At 43.6% G+C, this 20,747-nt stretch overlaps 1 protein-coding gene across 7 annotated transcripts in view; it reads left to right on the forward strand.

The window, feature by feature from the left end:
* The window catches only part of TSPAN18 (tetraspanin 18), a 116,124-nt gene that overhangs the window by 79,255 nt on the left and 16,122 nt on the right, over nucleotides 1-20,747 (forward strand). For all 7 annotated transcript variants that reach the window (XM_057364348.1, XM_057364331.1, XM_057364357.1 and 4 more), the window contains 3 exons: nucleotides 10,954-11,041; nucleotides 15,880-15,971; nucleotides 16,736-16,930. In XM_057364348.1, coding sequence (XP_057220331.1) covers nucleotides 15,909-15,971; nucleotides 16,736-16,930 — 258 coding nt within the window. In that variant the 5' untranslated portion in view covers nucleotides 10,954-11,041; nucleotides 15,880-15,908. The remainder of the gene's footprint in view (nucleotides 1-10,953; nucleotides 11,042-15,879; nucleotides 15,972-16,735; nucleotides 16,931-20,747) is intronic.

Below are 20,747 nucleotides of genomic sequence, written 5' to 3' on the forward strand. Positions count from 1 at the left end.
ATGGCTGAACGAGACCTGACATTAAAGGAATATCCTGTCCTAGAATGAATTTTTACATCTCTAGACCAAACAGTGGTCCAGTTGAAAGGATTAATTTCAGATCACTGTGCCAATAGCCAAGATTTAAGTAGTGAGAAAATCATTATTCTGGGTGTTTGGTACAGATTTAGCAGTATTTCATTGATTTACAGAAATTAATCCCCTGGGTTGGTACTGATAGACTGTGGTTATCTGGTCACCTCTGACTACGCTTTTTTATCAGAAGGATGTCCTGGCTTTTACTCCAAAATGCTTTGGAGTCACCTAATTCATTTGTAATCTTCCCAGGATAGCAGGGAAAGCAGCAGATAAGTATTAGCTGAGACACCTTAGCAGTGTCACCCTGGGATAATGGAAAGATAGCATATTATATGAGAAGTAATCTCACCAAAAAATGAATTTTAGGAGTTGGTATTTCATACAGGATATGTAAAGTGCTTAAATGGGAGCTTGCTTGGCACTTGCTTTTATTCACTCCTTTTGATKCACAGATTTGTTTGGATGTTGCTGAGCAAAATCACATTTTCTAAACGACAACTCCTATGCAAAAATCAGACGACAAAAAGGATTAATATGGTATGAGATATATGGCACAGATCACAGTGTTGACACAGTRCCTTGCAGAAGAGAGGGAAAGTTAAGGTAAAATAGGGAAAGAAAAGGTAAAATACAGCCTCTCAAAATTTGAAGCAGTGGAATGGATAAGGAAGATAAATACCAACAAGCTCCTGCTTGGAGAAGAGGAGTGGGGACAGCTCAGTCCATCAGGGTAAGGTGAGCCCTGCTTGTTTCAGCAGCTGCAAAACTTTAGGGGAGTTTTGGGGCTGAAAGGGGGAACTTGGCTTTGCTGATGAGGTGTGCTCAGCTCCAATGAGTTGCAGCRTTTAAACAGCAAAATTGGCAAAGGACAAACCAAGCCCAAGCTATTCTGCAGTTTTCCACTGTGGGCCAGCATCACTACCTGCTTTCCCCTCKCCCACAGAGACTGTGCAGGCTCAGAAAAGGAGAGCAGCCTATAAAAATGATAGATCCCTAAGCACACCCCTACCTCTCATATTCCTCTGTGCATCTCTGGTACTTCATCTTCCATCTCATCAGTCACACTGCACTCGCCTCTGGGTGCACAGCTCARAAGGATGGAGGTTAAGTGTGGGCTCTGAGCGGGAGGAGGCTGCTGCAAATAAACAAATATTGGAAGGCCAATTCCCATGAGTGCATCCTGTGTCCAGATTAATGTGCTTCATCCAAAAGATCTAAGACTAGACCTGTTTTTCCAAGGGATGCAAGCAGGCGATCCCTTACTGGGGTAAGTTTTGCACTGCAGCTTTTCTGCTATGAGTGCCACATTTTTGGAAGTGCCTGCTTCAAATTCCTGATCAACATTGTGCTGACTGGAAAACTTTTTTTCCTGAGCTACTGCTGAAGGAACATTTTCAGAGACATCAGCTCTAAACGGATATTTCTACAGTTTTGCGCATATTGTTGTGAGGAATGTGACAAAGATGGAGCACAAGCCATCTGACCTTTTTTGGTCCAGTTGCTATGAGCTCAGAAATASATGGTCCATATGAAGGATGCCACCTGGGGTTTTGCACCTGAATAGTTTTAAAAAATACTGGCTGTTGCTCAAAATACTTTTTAGGTAAAAATGACAACATTTTGAGTATTGTCTTCTGGGTATTTTGTTTCCCAGCTGTTTTCAGTACAGGCAGCCTGGCACTTGCACATGATCTTGAATAAATCTCTAAGACTCCATGGGTGACTGATAAGTGTTGTTATTAATTATATTAAATACACGGAGTGGGGGAGGATGATGAACAACAGCTTGAAATGACTTGCTAATGTCTGTGAGTTTTTGAGAGAGATGTTAGCAGAACTGGAACTACAAAGTGGTTTGAGTATTAGACAGGGGRCCACAGAAACTGCCCAGGACCTTTGCTGGGTATCCTGGAGCAAAGCCACAGCAGCTTTATAAAGGACACATCTTCATAAAGGGCTTTCAGACTAATGTGGAAAGCAATCTAAGGCTTAAATGGTATTAATGTCCTGATGCAAGGTGGTTTGAGCATCATCAGACTTGAGGAATGGTAACCACAAATCTTGTTATGGAATTTGTCATAAAATTTATTGTCAAATGAATTTTCACAGCAAGTCTCCACAATGTTTTCAGAAAGATTCTTCTCCCCATGCGTGAGGGAGGGGATCCCCGCAGGGATGGGAGAAGAAGCTGTTAAATACTGTGTCTCTTGAGACAAACTTTCTTGTCCTTAAAGCAAAGCAATTCTGCAGCCTAGCTGTGGGATTGTCCCCAAAAGGTTGTCTTTCCATGCTCAGGATAGCTTGAGCATTCTGTTATTCCCTGTGTTTTCTTTGCCTTAACCTGCGCTGCTTTGGATCTTTGCTCTGCAAACCTCATTTTGATACTTTTTAAATATATATATCATTTAACTGAAATGCAGCATTGCTTTCAAATTGCATGCTGATCAAGAGAAGAGACATAGAAAAGTGTGGGTATAGTGAGCTCCAGCCGCTGAAAACTGGTGTCATTTTGCATTCATCCCAGTCCTGACTGATGTGAAAGTTAGCCTGTGGAGTCCTGTTCCTATCGTAGATCTGGTTTTATCACTATGTGTTTTTTGTCCTCCCTAAAAAGGTTGCCTAGACTTTCAAAATCAGATTTTCCAGAGTGGGTCAGACTGTGTTTGTGCTTCTTTAGGTTGGGAAGAGGGTCAGCAGTTCCTCTACAGATTGRTTTTTGTACTGATTTAAGGCCATGGGAGAAGCTTGTGCCTTCCTCATTCTCTGATGCATTTGTAATTATTCCAGCCCCTCTGATGTGAATTAGAAACAATTTTAMATCTTTAGCTTCTAAGTCCTGGCTTCTAGTGGGTAAAATAACACTRAAGACTGAGTAAAAGAAAATTCAACAACACCCAGAATACTTAAACAGTTAAATTTGCTGCTTCACTTTGGAAAGGGTCCTTAGGATACCCTGTGAGTTCATGCCAGTTTTGATGTGTGTGGATGATGGATGGTGCTCCAGCTTTTGCCCCAGGCTATACCCAGGCCTCTTGCAAGTGATGCTGGCAGTGAAGTTTCCAGTGCTGCTGTTATGTGTTACTTAGATTACAACAGAGCTAAAAACCTGGCCCATTTCAAAATCAGACAACAATCCTTTCCCCCCAAAGCTCACAAACCTTAAAACAAAGACTGCCTGGGGAGACTCTCTGGCACTGTATTAAATATCCTTGACGAGAAAAGGTTTCWTACAATTGAGGCCTTCCTAATAGGCACCGTGGGTAGTATCAACACAAAGATATCTGTATTACATGGTTTGACCCGCTTTAACCTCAGCCAGTCTCCTGGAGATTTAGAAAATATCTGTTCCACACAAAGGTCCTGGCTTTCAGGAAAAGTAGAAGTGGTTTGTTTAGAGTCCCAGCTTTGTGAGAGGAGATGTTATGCTTTTTGTGGGTGAAAGTCACCCCACTGAGACTGTCTGAAAGCCTGTGGATCCATGTCATCAGCACGTAAGCTGCTGATTTTGTTTGCAAAAATAAATTACTCCCCAGGTCTCTCCACTTAAGGCTTCTACAGACTCACTGTGCTTAGGGAATAAGGATATTTTGGGAAAGCGGGTATATTGTTCAGAATGTTTCCTTTAGGGAAAAAAAAGGTATGGTCTTTCACCTTTTAGCTAATGTGGAATGTTTGATCAAATCTTAATGAAAGTTAGACACCCGGTTTTGCAGGCTTTTACATTCTTAATTCCCTTCCCCGCTGCTCCTCCTGGAGAAGTTTAAGTCTGTCAGCAATATAAGTGKGATTTAGATCAACCCTGGAGCAGTTAAGTGATAAGGAGATTTCCATAAGGCAATTTGGTTCCCCTCCCACATGTGGAAGGACGAGGTTGTTGTGGGGGCAGTGTTGGAGATGGCAATGGGAGTGGGTTCCCCCATATGGGCACCCCAGCACAGAAAAGCTCTGTCTCCCCGGGTGTCCCCAGTGCCCGTTCCCCTTTTTGCCCTGTTTCCCTGCAGGGTGTAGCAGGTGGATCCAGACCCCAGAGCGGGGTGTGCAGCCGTGTCCCAGGGCTGTGTGACCCACACTGTGCTCATGTAGGGTCGTGGTGGGCACAGCAGGATGGCTCCTTCATGAGAGCCACGCATGGGGCTGTCCCCGCTGCTTCATCAACGGGGTGAGGCACCAGAGAGGGAAGTTTAATTAAGCCCCTCTTATTTCTTAATGTCTGGAAGAGCTGAAGCCGCCTGCCTGGGCTAAGGGCTGCCAGCTCCCCGTGTGTGATGCTGGGAGAGGTGGCTGTGTTGCTATGGCACTGGAGGTGTCTCCAGCCCCAGCGCTCCGGCAGCTGAGCCGGCTCCCAGCAGCATGTCCTAATTGCGGCTGTGCAGCAACAAAACAAATATTCGGAGATTTCCATAAAGGCTGTAATCAAAGGAGCATCCCTTGCTTTTTAATATGTGCTGAATGGGTTCATTTGTAAGCTTATTACGACTTCAGAGAGAGAAGCTATTAGGATGATCATTAGCTGCCTGTGCAAATAACAAGGAGAAGCGTGGCATGTTCCAGAATAACCCCCTTTTAAAGGTCTGCACTTTCAGATGCGTTAACAATAACCAGCCATGTTGTCTTTCATGTTTTCCATGCCACGAGTAAGGACAAAAGAGAAAGGAGAATGGGACAGTGAACTGCGTGCTTTCAAAATAAGTTCAGATGGAGAGAAAAATGAGGTGTTAAGAGAGCAGCAAATTCACTGGCATGACATTGTGTGTATTGATGCAGTATCTGTTATCCAYTGGGAAAGCAAAAGCAGCTGGGAGTCTGCCTTGGAGTCTTGGCTCATATCTCAGTCCCTCTACTCCTGTCATCTATGTATGAATTGTGCTTGGGGTCTTTTGTCTGCCTGGAACCTGATGGTTGCTGGAGCACTTAGATTATACATCTTATGGAGGAAGAGAGAACATTTAGAAACAYGTATGCCAAGATTATGGGATTTATTAACTCTCTTTTATTTCCCTGCAGAACATCTGAAGCTCTCTTGTGGGGTSAGGCCATGGTTCTCTCTCTCTTAATCTGAAATCAAAAATATCTGTAGCAAAAGATGTTAAATGGTTGGGAGTTCATACCTTAATTGGGACAGGTGTGGTTGAGATCAGTCACATCCACCTTCCAAACTGCGTTAGCTGCAATTTTATGTGTTAGAGTAAGTTAAAGGTGCTGATKATAGTGAAACTCAGTTTGGGTTGAYGCATGGAATATTTATGAGATGTGTATCAGTTTGACTATAAGCARAGTAACTTGGACTTCATGCCTGCCTCTCTTCCCTAGGTCATTTCTCATGTCCTTTGCTGCATTCAGGTTTTAGTGAACATATCTCACCTATAGCTTGTGAAATCTATTTATTTCCTCTAATATCCTATTGTATTTAGAATCCATAACATTTTGGAATGCATTATTATTCTTCTTGTTAAAAACATTTAAAAGATGATCAGAAACAGATGAATAATGTCACRTCCAAGATTTCCAGAAATATTATTTTCTGGTTTATTTAGTATTACTGAGGTCCCTCTTTTAAGATGTGCTTTTCTTGCAGGTTTTTTTCCTAACTTTTGCTTTTCTAGATGGACTAAACCTGACAGAACTGTTTTGTTTTTATATCTGTGTAGGGTCTTACCTTAAACAGAGAATTTTGCTAGTTTTCTGGAAGTTTGGTGGGCTTTGTCTGGCTTTGGTTTGGTGGGGGGTTTTGTTTGTTTGTTTATTTGGGTCGTTTTGATGTTGTTTGCCTTTTTTTTTTTGTACAATAGTTAATGCATTCAAATTTCTCTTTGGGATCTCTTTCTTAAAAGGAATTCAGGTCATTATTTCCCCAGGTAAATGATCCCAAACAGTGGATTAGTTTTTCCACCCCTTTGCCTTATAAAAAACCACTGAGAATAAACACAATAAAAAAAAAAAGTTAACCTATTGATCTGCAGCTCCATTCTGCATTAGAACAGATGATATAAGCTGGGATTTCAAATTCCCTTGCCCATGGCCCCTTGCCTCTGCCTCTGCTCAGACAGTCTGGGACTTCTTTTTCCTGCTAAGGACACCAACATCATCATCTTTTTGATAGGATGAGGCCCTGGGGTTTATAGTAATCCCTTCTGGTAATATCTTTACTTTACAATAATTTTTTCTCCTCTGCCTTGTTTTCCTGAAGCCTGCGAAGTATCAGGAAAATTCTTAAAATRTTGCAGATCTGGTCTGAGGTGGACAAGGTTGCCACAGCAACTGTCCAGTGTTCTTGAGATTTATTCCTGCATCTCTCAAAACCATCACAAATGCCACAAACTGCTGAGGCATTTGCTGCAAACAAAGCAGGGCTATAGAAAAAGAGAACAGAAAAGAGCACCRAGGAGCCAGTTGTTGTAAAGGTGAGATGTGTCAGGCTCAGGGAGAAAGTGGCAGGCATTTAGACTCTGTGTTAAATCCCCTCRGCGTCTGGAATGCCGTGCAAGCGTATGGAGTGTTTCGGCACCCGACAGTATCTGACATGACAGTGGATAATGAATGCCACTTGGCTTGTGCTGCAGCTCCCTGATCCACTCAGGAGGGTGACATTTATGCCATCCAGAAGGGAAAGACTTTCAGAAATAGGAGGCCAAAGTTAGCTGCCTCCCTTTTGGTTTGCTAAGTAACAGCTTTCTGGGACAGAAGATGCCTGGCAAAGAATGCAGCTTGTCATCCAGAAATGATTGGTTTTTCCAAGGGCTTGGGACTGGTCTCAGTATGGACTGGTGAGCAGAGAGCTGTATTACGGGTCAGGAGGTTTAGCACATCCACTCAGCCTTGGTTTTCTCATTTAATAAACAAAATTAATGCTTTTATATTATCAGTACATATAATCTTTGGGTCATCTGTTTAGAAAGGCAGACAATCAGTACCATATGGGTCCCTTGTGCTGCAGYTAATACAAGGGAAAATACACCTGTGAGCTATCTGAGGAGTTTTTTTTTAAAGGAACAGAACTTAAAAGAATTGCAGGCTGTCAGATGTTTTGGTTCTGTGTGCAGGATCTTCTTTTCTGAGAGGGCTGGTGCCTGTGTGTGAGAAGCTGTACGAGAGGGCCAGATGTGATTACCTTTGGAGCTTTGCTTGGGAAGGGGCCAAAGYGAGCAGGCAGTTCATGTTTCGAACAGTGCAGTGTGCACATTTGCACCAGCTGAAATGGAGTGGCCTGAAGCCATGCTGGCACTTCAAACACCTAATCTAGCACTTTTCAAAACGTTGCAACATTTACAATTGGCTCTGCTCTGGGACTTCTGCATTTCCTTTCTGAATGTCTGTGCACGTGTGGGAGATTTTACCTCCRTATGATCTCATGTACTCTACGCACACGTTGTGCAAAGTTGCAAATGTAAAACAGAGGGTAAGAGCTCTGTTAGTAGTTTTGTTGCAAAGCTGGTGTTATTTATATGAAAATTGAGGGGTTCAGTGCAGCCCTCTTTTTCCTCCTGTGTGAGACTGATGTGCTCTTGCCCACACAAACTTTTGGTGGCAGAACTGTGCTCTTGTTAAAAGCAATTAGGATGCGATGGGACCCAGTTGCTCTGCTGGAAAGGAAACTCAGGGCACGTTTGGAGGCAGCTCCCATTCATTTAAGCACTGTCACARGTCTCATATGCTTTTAGTGTTCCAAAAGCCAACCAGGTTACTGTTTGAAGGTGTAAGGTGCCCCAAGGGCTTTGCTCACTCAGCTGTGCTGAGGAATTAAACGCTGCTCTGAGGCAGCGCAGCAGCCTCATTCACCCCAGCGTTGCAAGGCAAGGCAGGCATGGCTGGTAAAAGGGTCCGTGTTACAGTGACATTAGCATTTTAATGCAACTAAAGAGCAGCAGATTGACTGTAATTTAGTATCCAGTTGCATGGCCTTGCACAGGTCCCCTGCTCCACAGGGGCCGATTACACTCACACAGTGCACTTTGGATCTAACAGGATTTACATGCAGCAAAGTACTTGTGTCATAGCAAAGATTCTGCTGCACAAGTGCTATGAAATTCCAGAGTAATTAGTTATTTATGAAGGAGCAACAGTTACAGGGTAACACGTGGGGCTGACAGCTTGTGCCAAGGTCCAGTTCGGAAGCAAAAAGTGTTTCACTTTTTTCTGAAGCCATTGCAAGGGAATGAAATTATTCTGATCCTGCTGAACATTCTCCTCCTGAACGGTGAGGWGAAACATCTATTTCTCCTCACCCTTCACCATGAAAGCACTGACCTGATGCAGAGGTCCAGCRGGACATGACTTCTGTCTTCAGTTTCTSCTTTGGTGTGACRTATGGGCTGGCATATGTTAAAGTGYCTCTTGGCCCTGTAGATGTGGTGATGTCAGGGAGTGGCAGTAGCTGGAAGCCCCTGTGCAGCAGGACACCTGTAAGGGTTCATCAGGTGGCCTTTCCTGCTCTGGTTTGTGTGGCTGGATTTCTCACAAAGACAGGAYTTGCTTCTCCATCTTGCACACTCCATTTTTTGTTTCACTTGCTGGCTGTTGTCTGTATCAATCTCTCTCTGCCCCTCTGGAGCCCCAACACTCTTTCCTTCAGCCTGAATCCAGCAGGAGTCACACATTCAGCTGCTTTTCCTTCCTCAAATCCTGCTTCTCGAAGGGCTGTGATGTGAAAGTGAAGAGAAGCCAGTGCTCAGCCCTGAGAGTGGATGTGGTGGCTGTGGACAATGTGCCAGCCACAGCAGGCCAGCCCAAGGATGGGGCTTGGCCTCAGCTGTTGCTCCAGCTCCCACTGTGCTCCCCCAGCGACYGTAATTAAAGCATCAGCTTGCTGGAGTCACAATTAGGCACGGTGGGTGTGCACTTTGTGCAATTCTCCTTAATGACAAAATCGCAGCTCTTAACCAAAGAGAATTTGTTTGGCAGGGGCTTCCTCCCCCTTAAGGCCACAGAGTAAGGTGGACATTGTTGCTGTTTGGCACCAAATGCAGTTTTTTRTTCTTTCTGACACACTACCTGCTGGTATCTACTGACACATTTAAGCTCTTCTTCTCTGGGGTGCTGTAATTTCTTTAAAATATTGTGACTTATGATGAATTAAAAAATAAAATTCCTCTCCCACACAGACCTCTGAGGGCTTGTAGAGATGTAATTATATGCAYACACAGTAGGAGCAAGAATCCTATCATTCCGGTTATTTTCTTAATGATAGGTTTATATAGCACAGTGTCATCTCTGCTTTAACATCAGAGCCATCTTCTCTTGGCAGCATTTATCCCAAGACAGTGGCATCACAGGACAGGACAACTGAAGAAATTGTCTCTCAATCACACATGAAAAACACAGCATGAAGTGTCCCTAGACACCAGAGTTACAAAGGTCAGGGTGGGCACTGGGTTCTGCTCTCTGCACTGGGGCTCTGTTGTGAGGTGCTGTCCCTTGTCCCAGCTCCTCTTCAGAGTCCTCTTCAGAGTGTTGAACCTGCTGCAGCATCCCCCAGCCATCACACAGCACCCTCTGAACTGGGGAAAGCTGCACTCATCCTTTGTACCAGCACTGTCAAGCAGGACAGTTCAGCCCCTCACAGCAGAGACAGCTGGGTGGCACAAGATGTTTGTACCCTCCACATTTCAAAGGGGAAACCATCCCTGCTCCTCATCTAGAGATGTAGGTTTGCAGTGACAGAGGAAGGACATTAAATGTAAGGGATTAATGCAAAACAAAAGGTTTATGAATATTCATGATATGTTTTATATTGTAATGGTTTCAGCCACCTTGAAGCTCCTTGTTCGCTTCCTGCCAACAACAAACGATAGACTTTTACTCACAGAAGTCTTAATGGGAGACAATTTTCAAAGGCGCATTTACAAATGTTTGTGGGAAACAGATGTTAAATGCACCCACTCCAGAAATCATGATGAAATGCTGGCAGGGAGAGAGCAGGGAGAGACCCAGGTGACTTATCTGGTGCCTCACAGGGAAGCAGCGGCTCCGGCAAAGCTGAGACTGTGCCAAAAGCATTTGTGAAGGATGAGTGAGTGAGTAACAGTGCTGAGCCCTGTGTGAGTATTGGGCTCTGATGGGGTGGGGTGCTGTTTGAAGAGTTAAAGACTGCCCCTTCCCCAGAGATCCTGCAATGTAGGAGAGGGTGCCCTGAGAAAGCAAGAGTCAAAGGTGTGCCTTGCACATTAGTCTGTAGTCTCACCTTTGCCTAATCTAAAGATGCCATTAGCCTTGTGCAAGCAGAAGTTAAAACTTACTGGGAAAACTGTGATTGTTAGTGTGTGGCAGTCTACACCCGAGTCCCTCTGCCTGCAGCCTTATATCCAAAGCTTTTGGATGGACAGGGCTGTGGCTTTGCTGCTCCTCTCTGCTTCCCAGGCAGTGACAAAGAGGCAGAGGGTGAGGAAATAGTTTGCTCAACTTGGCGTGACAGCTGGCTGGAAGAACGAGGGATAGCACCCAACATTTCACGCTGCTGCTCCTAATGGCYGGGCTTCCCAAAGATGCATTCCATCTTCCTTCCTGCCTTTTCCATTTTCCCAGTAAATGGGCTGTAAAGTCACAGCAGATTAAAGTTTGTCTAAACCTCCTATAAAATATTGAAGGTGCAGCTGGTATTAATCTAGTCCTCTTGTGGTATGAAGCGCATGTGTAATGGGACTATAGATTTACCTGTGGTCTGTGGGCATTTAAAACACCCCCAAAGATTGTTAAAGAGATTCTGGGGAATTGAATCCCTCACTGGGTATTAAAAGCTCTTCATTAGTGCTAATGTACACTAAATTAAGGTGGCAATTAGACTGAGCATATTCATCAGGGTGGTGTGTTTTAATAAGTGGTGTATTTAACATGATTGCATTTTATTGACTTCTTCAGTAATTGCATATTTTTCTCTTACAGGACACGCTTGGGTAGAAGGAGATACATGGGACACACAGAYAATTAAAGACTGGAAGAGACACTGCTTCAAGTCCCCAGATTAGTAAAGGTGAGTGCTGTTAATGGTTTGCTCTTTCTGTATGCCAGATACTGTCTCTGTTGGTCAGGTTAAAGGTAACTGTGATGTGCTGGAGGGGGTAAAAAACCACAGTACATCKGCCACCATCACCAAGAAATCCACATTGCTGGGRAGAGGGCACAATGGAGCAATGCCAAGTGATCCTTTGCCCCTGGTGCATCTTACACCTTCAGGGATGTTTCCAGTGGCATTTTATCAGGGACAGCCTCTAGAAATCAATACATTTACTTGAAATAGAATCCASTCCATATTTTCTAATGCCTTTAAAGGCTGCCTGGCAATAGTTCTGACAAGCTTCAAACACATCTTCATTTTTTACTTGGTACTTTGTGTATGAATATGAAAGTAGGYGTGAACTGGCATTATTTACTCCTCAAGCCACAGGCTAATATTTTGTAGAAAGTATGGCAGAACTGGTTCTTAGGTTTTAGAGGAAGCAACAGATCACTTCAGCGAACAAGTTCTTCATGAATGTTGACAGCAAAGAGATATTTATGTTAAAAGATTCATGTGAATCACGGATTATGTGATAGAAGAGCAGTGACTGAAAAAGTGATTTGCATGAGGGTTGGGCAAGAGAAACTCCAGACATTTCTCTCAATCTGTTATTCTATCTATATTTGTGTTTTCTATCAAGTATTTGAGATGGGAAGGAGCAATTGAAGAGAATTCATGGGTTTCAATCCAGTGTGAAAGGGATATGGGAGATGAGGGAAATGTCAGTGCAGCAAAGAGAAATTTGGAAGCTTTTGCAGGGGGTGTGGCTGAGCAGCTGCCTTCAGAAATGTGAAGTTCAAGGCAGCTGCAAGGCATGCAAAGCAAATGAGAGAAGGAAGGAAGTGGCTCGAGAGCAAAAAAATGCATGGCCTTAAAAATCTACACTTTATTCCTAACTGATTACAGCAGCTGGGGTATGTTTCCTGGCTGCACTGCTGGGGACTTTTAGCCTCCCCATCACTTTGCAAGATAAAATTCATGGGGGATACCAGGGAGAGAGAAATGTACAATAATATGCCTGAGAGTGAGCTGAACATTTATAGCTACATCTCAGACAAAAACAAATGCATCTCATATGTCTCACAGGTCTGAGATGGGACAAGCCAGGGAGAACATCTGTCAGCTGCTGTCTTCTGCAGGTCTGACTGTTAATGTTTGCTTAGCGTTAAATGTCTCCTGCAGAGAAGACCTTAATCTCTCACAGATTTGGGGCCTGGAGGAGGGGAGTGAAGGTATTTTTAAAAGGTAGATTAAAACATATGCATTCAGTTTTTATCACACTTATATCAGTGTTAGTTGGAGTAACTCAGAAAATTTGCTTTGTGTGTGTACAGCTTCAAAAGAAAAGTAGGAGGAAAGCCCATCTTCCACAAATACCCGTTTATTTCAGTTATTTTAGCCACAAAGCCTGTCATCAGGGACTCCAGGTAYCTTCAGCTAATTGGCAAGGCAGTAGTTGGCACAAATGCTTTCATAATTATATTATYTGTAAGTAGTATTTATTATGAAAGAATGTTATTTTATTATTTCATTACAAGCATTACTTACATGCTCTTCAGAGTCTGCAGCACCACTGCCAATATGGATAGATGGCATTCTGTGCTAGTGTGCCCAAGCTCTGACACCAAACAGTTTTAAGTGCCTCATAAGAGATCTGATCATGATTTTGGTTGGTTTGTGCTGTTTGGATCAGTGCAATCACAGCATCCAAATGGTGGCCTTACATGAGCTGTTTGGAAATCTGGGTACCCAGCAGGAGCTGGAAAGTGTGTGCTGTGCTGATACCCGTGGGTCTCTCCAAATTCTAAGTTCCAGCAGTGCAACTGTTGCTCAGAGCTCTTGTTTCTCAGATCAGGTCAATGGGTTGGCATTGTTTGGAAGCCTGCATTGAGTTCTTCTGATGTGGAAACTCTGATAAGCTTTGTTCTTGGCTTTACCAGCCCAGACCTCACATTCTTGCTTGCAGACTTCYGTTTGCACATCCCGAGTGGAAGAATTTTGGAATTTGAAAGCCCCAGCGGGTGTATTCCTAAACTGAAGCACAGCACAATGAGTAGGGTTGCACTTAGCTATTGCTTTGCTGTGTGAAGTGTAGTGGGTTTAGAAATTTCAAATCTGAAGATAYTACAAATTTCTTGCCCAAGGAAAGAAGAAGGGAGCCCTTGTTTGTCAAAGCTGAGTGTGCACATGCTCGTGCTGCTCCCAGATTATCRTGACTGTCTGGTTCTTCCAGACAATGAGGTTTTCAGGATCTGATTGCTCAGTGGATTTACTATCTCCCTTCCCTGCTTATCCCTAGAAAACATTTTAACATACTGAGTGGATGGGCAGGCAGGAGMAATGCAAAGAACCATAGCTTAGGTCTGTCTTTGAAAATAAAAGTAGACCTGTACTCAGCTCATGTAAATCAAAGCAGCTCCAAGGGAGTTTCGCTGCCTTACAGAGGAAGCAGACCCAGACATGGAAAGGAAAGTAAGGAGGGAATGTGATTTATCAGCACCACGAAGCAGCAAGACGGTGTTAGGCTTGGGAGCTGCTGCTTCTTGGACCACAGGCATTGTTTATCATGTGGGTGACTGTAGTGGGGTGTGTGAATTATGTATAGGGACAAAAGGGCTAAACAGTTCCAGGTTTTTTCTTCTTTTTTTTTTTTTTTTAAGAAAGGCTACTATAATATGGATTGCACAGGTGGGTGCTCAAGGCGGCAGGACTTTGAAATTTCTCAGATATCTTTCAGACTTTGGCTAGCATACTAAGATTTAGCTGTCCTTTGTTCCATTGGAGCATGGATTTTTAGTGTAGTGATGGGAACATCTAGGTTCCCACTAATTGCGGKACTCTTGAAATCCCAGTATCCTATTCATTTGTGTGTACTTTTATATCACTCTCTAGTGTCCAAGCTCATGTTTTAGTGGAGCTGAAGGCTCACCTTTCCCATGAAACTGAAATATTCCCTGACCCAGCTCCTTCCCCTCCTGGACTTGAAGGTCTCTTTTCTCTGTGAGATTTCCTGCAGGCACACGTCAGAGCTCTGTGCCATACTCCATCTCCTGCAGTAATGCTCTTGTCTTTGAGTCTTTCTGGGTAGAACAATTATCAGAGGTATAAGAAAATAAACTTTGTAAAGAAAAAGTATTGCTCTTAGTCTCAAGTTTAAATTCAGGTTTGTGTTTCTCCAGAAGCAAAGTGGATCTTCTGAGGATTCCTTTAGCAAAGGGTGTTCCCTGGGMAGTACCCARCCAGCAGAGGMAYGCTGCTGTSCAGCTCCAGGTACAGGCAGATGCAGGGGGAAAGCAACTGCATGTCCACATGAGCTTCTGTGCCACACCATTTGTGTCTCAGCCTGTATTGTCACTAAGAAGGAATTGATTCGATTTTAAAACAAGCGAAAGCAGTGCACCAAACACACACTGTGTAACAAAAATCTGGCTCTTACCTCAGGCAGCCCTGTGCWGGGAGCTCTGCCTGCCATGGGTTTTCTCGGCTCTTTGGATAAAGCAGAGCAGTTCTATGGTCACAGAGGAAAGCACCTCATGAGGCTCTACAGCACTTACTGATTTTGTGGTTTAACAAAAACAATGGAGTGAAAGGCAGTTTTATTTCTGGCCTGGTGAAAACCTTGGATAATTTCAGTTTTTTCCTCTAGGTGAATGCAATGGACTTYACTGACACAGCGTATCATTAGATGCAGGTCTGTTTAGGGAATGGTATTTGCAGTGGAGAAAGGGAATCAGTTGCATTAAGAAACACGTGGGCTTTAGGTAGGCTCCTCTGGGGAGCCAAGCAAACCTGTGCCTCTGTGTTTGCAAATGTACAGATCCATCTGTGCACAGGGCCATTGTTTTCTGTTTCAGTGGAAGTTTTAGTATTTAATGTATTTATTTGTGTGTCCCTCTAGGGTACTTGGTGATATAATGGCATATTAGGAAACACAGCCACTTCATTAAACAGCAAGCAGGAGCTTTCCTCCAGTGTAGCCTCACCTGGTCAGGATTTATTGCTGCTCTTCCAATACAAGTACTGCCCAAGCAGTCTGTTGTCTAAATCAGACATCGAGTTTCAAAACTGGTTAAGATTCCTTAGCAGTTTTTCCTGGCCTTAAAAGCTTTCCAACATTGATCCGTGGGTCCTTCCTGCACAAGACCCATGCCGCGTGGGGCCTAGAGCAGCAGGAATTCAATGGCACAGGAACATCTCACACTGCATGGCAAGCAGGTTTTGTGCCCCAACAACGTGAGGACATCTTCTTCTGGCCCTGCTGTGTCCACACAGTCATTCCCAGCCCAAATGTCTGCAAGTTCCCCTGAAGGTRTAATCCATGTTGGCGTGGAATTAGTTCTGTAGAGGAAGTTTGTATTGTGTGTGGAAGCTTGTTGTGTGTCTTACAACTGGGCACAGCTTGTTCTGGCTCCTGTTTCAATATGACCTTTTCTTGGTGTGAAATAGACACGTACATTCAGTGATTCTTAGACTTGACAAGCTTTAAGGAGCAGGGGAGGAAAAAATTCTTCGTGTGCAGAGGGATATTTTTTCCCCAGTATCTCACTCTGCAAATAAAGCTAGACCTTTCCTCTCCTGCAACCTTCCCCTTCACATCTGTGTTCGCCTTCAGACCTTGAAGAATGCAAAGGGACTTAGCAGCAATCATTATCTCTTGCTAGCCTGTGCTATGTTGCCCTGTTCAGGTAAGAAAAGAGATTTTCTGTGTAATGAACTCCACAGGGTCTTGGGGGAAATACAAATAGATTGGAGATAGGATTGTTTCATTCCAATRAAAATGAGTGTGTTAAGGAAGTGCTGTTGTTTTACAGGAGGAATTGGACAAAGGACCCTGAAGACCATGGAGGGAGACTGTCTGAGCTGCATGAAATACCTGATGTTTCTTTTCAATTTCTTTATATTCGTAAGTATTGGGAATTCACTTTCTTTTCTGGATCCCCCTGTTTCCAGCAGCCTTCTGCTGCCCGGCAGGATAGGCTGCAGTGTGATAAAGTTGCCACGATACAGAATATCCCCTCTGCTTTGCTCTAACAATCACGGAGCATTTTGCAGCATCCAGAGGTGCTCAGATATTCATCTGGGCAGCACGGTGGTCACTGTTGTCTGAGTCATTGCTGTCCTTGACAAGGAAACCAYGGGGAAAGCTCTAACTAATGCTGTACCTGCTTTAGCTTTGAATGGCAGAAGAAATTGTTTTCTAGTCCTGGGGGCCCTGCTGAGGTTTTCACTCAGAAGCAGTCATTTTCCTATCACATATAGAGTCATTTTTAGTTGTTCTTGTTTTTGAAAGGAGGCRTGGGAGTGTCCAGCCACCCTGGCCTCTGTGGTGGGTGTGGTTCATGAGCCCCTTCGCTGGGCTGTCCTCTGCAGATGTGGCAGCACATCAAGACTGTCTTTCCKCAGTAGAGAGGGAGTAAACAGTTGGTAGAGTGATGTGTTGAGAAATAAAGGTGCTTTTGCTGCAAATTATTAATTTAGTGAGCCAGACACACTAAGAGTAGCATGTCAGAAGTCACCTGCACAGTGAAGAATACATGCCTCAGAAAAACACAAATGCTCCAAATTAACATCTTTGGTCAAAAGATAGCGATGAATCCCATTTTTCTGCAGCAGCTGTTTCATGTTTTGACCTCTCTCCCTCTCTCTCCTTTCCTCGTGCTGTGACAGCTGGGAGGAGCATGCCTGCTGGGACTTGGAATCTGGGTCATTGTGGATCCCACAGGTTTTCGAGAGATTGTGGCTGCCAACCCCCTGCTCTTCACGGGAGCCTACATCATGCTGGCCATGGGAGCCATGCTCTTCCTGCTGGGCTTCCTCGGCTGCTGCGGTGCCATCCGCGAGAACAAATGCCTCCTGCTTTTTGTGAGTGTCCTGGCGATTTCTGTGGCCCTCTTGGTGCTTCCCGAGAGTGGGGGTGACCGGATAGGTGTTGCTGTGATAAGAGCATGAATGGGTGTCTGTTTTAGCCATTACTCCTTTAGATAATAAGTAGGCTTAGGATATTTTACACACTTCTAGAAATACAGACAATTTGCTTTTTCCCATGTATATATTTCAGCTCAGTCTGGGAGTGTATTYTGATTTTTTTTAAGCTTTCATTCTAATTGACCCTATTTGGTTGTTTGGGCTTTTTTTTACGTTTATGAAGTGACCAAAAATGGTCCTTTCTTGGCCCCTCAAAACCCACTGTTCCACTTGCAGATTCATTCCTAGGGATTCCCAACAAAGCAGAGGGAGCACTAGAGCACAGCCTCTGTGCAAGGGAGTCCCCCATGCCAGCAGAAATGCCCAGCTCAGAACTGCATCCTTGCAGCTCAGAACTGCATCCTTGCAGCTCAGAACTGCATCTTTGCAGCTCAGAACTGCATCCTTGCAGCTCAGAATTGCATCCTTGCAGCTCAGAACGGCATCCTTGCAGCTCAGAATTGCATCCTTGCAGCTCAGAACTGCATCCTTGCAGCTGTCCTTGCAGCTCTCAAGAGCTGGTCACTCCCTGATGCAGCCTACTCTGCTCCTAAAATGAACCACATTTGTTTCCTTTGGGCAAATTTTCCCCTGAATGACAGGATTCAGTTTCAGCCCATGGTGGTCATCAGTAATTACAAAGAGCTAAAATAAGTCACTTTTGCCCTTGCACCCCTACTCCTTCCAAGTTCTGATACTGCAGGTTTTCCAGCCATCATCTCCCGCTGGAAGGCATTGCCAGTTGTATATAGAAAGGCAAAGGCTATTTTTTTCCCTTTTCTTTTTTTTCTTTTTTTTTTGTGAAATGTGACCTTTTGTTTCTTCCAATGAGCCTGGTGGCACTTTGGGATTGTTGTGGTGTTTTGTTTGTGTTTTTTTCTTCTTTTTTAAAAATCTGGATCTTACTGTATTTTTTTTAGGATTGTGTCTTGCGTAGCTGCTTCAGGGTTCAAAAAAGGCTTGTCTCTAAACAGGACAAGAAAGTCCCCTTCCTTGAATGCAAAACCATCTTTTCCTAGAGATGAGCATGGCTTCACTGAGATAAATTCTATCTGGCCCTTGGCTCACATGTGCCTTGAGTTCATAGCCCTTTCTGAGAAGTTGTTGTGGGTTCGATTTCTAGTGATTTATCTCAAAAGTGAATCAGAAAAGCAAATGCATCACCTGAGAAGTCTGTGGAGATCTGCCCAGAAAAACCTAATAAAATAGAAGGGATCAGGCCCAATGAGCCTGATGTTACTTCAAAGCCTGTCCCTGTCAGATTAAGAAACTAAAGTAAAGTTTGATGAGAAATGTTGTTGTAAGTGAATGGGAGAGTAATTTTCAGTAATTTTCAGTCTGGAATGTGTCTGCTGCATTCAGACTGGTGACCTGGCTAAGGAAGGGAGCTCTGGGCCATGTTCTTTCCTGATTTAATATCAATGGCAGGTTTGAATGTTTCTCCATGTGTTTTAGTTATACTCCAGTACACTCAATTTTGATGTTATTACTTTTCTTACTCCTCAAGGTAGTTCTGAGCCCTGCTGCTTTATTTATTCACCTTTTCTATTATTTAGTTTTTAATTAAATGTAAGAAAAATATGGGCTGGAAGTAATGCCTTGGTCTAGGAGAAACTCTAAAAGTAACTACTGGATAAGGAATTATTGTTCCATTTTGATCAGTCAGGTCTTTGAGGGCTTTTGGTACCAACACCAATTGTGCTAAACAACCAGCCAGCTCATGTTTAGCAGCATGAGGCACTCAGATGAAGACCAGTGCTGATACCAAGGGAGAAGAAATACGTTGCTAACTTCTTTTTTGGGGCCACACCAGCTGATGTCTGATAGGAGTAAGTTTTAGACATTGAATAGGCGAAAAATTCATGACTGTATGCCAGAGAGACTGGGAACGCTTGCAAAACAGAGAATGTAAGTCTTTGTGGAGGTGGTGCCTGGGGAGAAGTTGCTAGATCAAATCAAGTCCACTTACAAAGTTGTTAAAGAATTGATGAGCCAGAGAGCTGCTTCAGTGAGATTTCACAGTGATGCATAATGCATGTCTGCAGCTTTTAGCCCAAATGTAAACAGAGGATAGAAGGGACCAGACAGATGCATGTTCTCTGGGTTCTGATTTCATTGTTTGCAAGGACTTTTATTTTTCATTAGCCTGCTTGTCTTTTGGTAAAAAATAACCCCATCTCTATGGAACCTAACATGTTGCATTAGGCACAAGGCCATGAAGTCTTTCTAGATTTYCTGGCATTTGGACCTGGCTCACAAAAAAAGCAGCAAGCAGGGGCTTGCAAATCAGACATTGAATAACTTGTCCTGAAGATCCTCTGACTGCAAAACAAAAACATAGAAATCTTAATCCAAAATACTGTTGAACATACAACATTGCACCAAGGGACTGAATTCAGCTTTGTAGCGGAATATCCAGTGTTAGCATTGTTTGGCTAGTTTCCAATGCAGACATCCCTTTTGCACTCCTATAAAATGGATGTAGGAGGCCCTCAAACTCCTCAGCATGAAAATGCAGGCCCTTTGAGTTAAAGGCACTTGCTGCTCTTTTTGGAGCAGCAGTTCTGAAACCGGAACTGGTCGATTGGATGAGTTACAAAAAATAAACACGAAGCATTGCTTAGTAGAAACTTCTGATAAACCACTTCTGTGAAAACTCCTGTAACCATCACCTGGCGCTGAGGCAAGATTTTTGGCCCATATGAGAGATCCCATTTCTCAGGATGTTCACCTTGGATGTGGGGAGCATCTGTGTTCAAATGTTGGGCATCAAGCTTGAATTTGAATGTGAGGTTAATGTGTCCCATGCAATAACCAGCTGTCTGCTTTCTGCTCTCACCAGTAATCAATTCAATGTTTGGAAGGAAAACATATTAAGCAGCTTTTGACTCTCCTTCAAATGCAGAATGGGAGCAAGTTCTGAAACACTGATGATCCATCTTCTTTTTCCCAGCAGCCCTAATGGCTGCTTGTGGGTTTTTTCCTACTGTAACTGTTACAAATCTGTAATGCAGAGTGCACCATGTAAGTGTAAATCAGTTTGGRAATGATAATGAAGCTTATCAGGGATAATCTGGGAATGACTGCTTCCACTTCTGCACAGACCTGTGCTGGAGCTTGGGTGAACATGTGTCTCCCAGTAATCAGTAAATGAAATGCAATTAGCAGGGTGATGGGATTAATCACTTGATCACCACCTTAGACCTTAGTGGCTATGCTGAGATCCCTTGATGGATGATGATGTGAATTTGCAAAGCATCGTTCATTCTCATCACTTGTTCTTTGCCCTCCTGTGGTGAAATTAAAACAATCTCTGAGCAGGAAAAAAAAAAAAGAAGCCACACAGAAAACTACAGCAGTAAGAATAAATTAGASAGTTAACTAGTTCAGCAAATTCAAGCAACAGCATGCTGTTAGAAACCAAAATCCCTGCTCATCTGACTTTTCTTGTTTTGAGCCCAGGCTCCTTTTCTTTTGTTTTCACTGCAGAAACAGGAAGGCAAATGTGGCAGGGTGGTGYATGTGCTTTTCCAGTGGGGAAAAAATCACTCACAGCTCTGATAATTGACAACAAAACAACATTTTGCCCATTCCAAGCAGGTAGTTTGAATCCTCTCTCCATTATTGAAGTGCACAATGCACAGCCTTTCAGACACTCTTTATAAATCATTGCTTGGGGATCACAGTAGTACTTCTGGCCCTGTCTGACTGTTTT

Source organism: Malurus melanocephalus, unplaced genomic scaffold (assembly GCF_030028575.1).
Source record: "Malurus melanocephalus ecotype Western Australia unplaced genomic scaffold, MMel_1.1 scaffold_2, whole genome shotgun sequence".
Lineage (NCBI taxonomy): Eukaryota > Metazoa > Chordata > Aves > Passeriformes > Maluridae > Malurus > Malurus melanocephalus.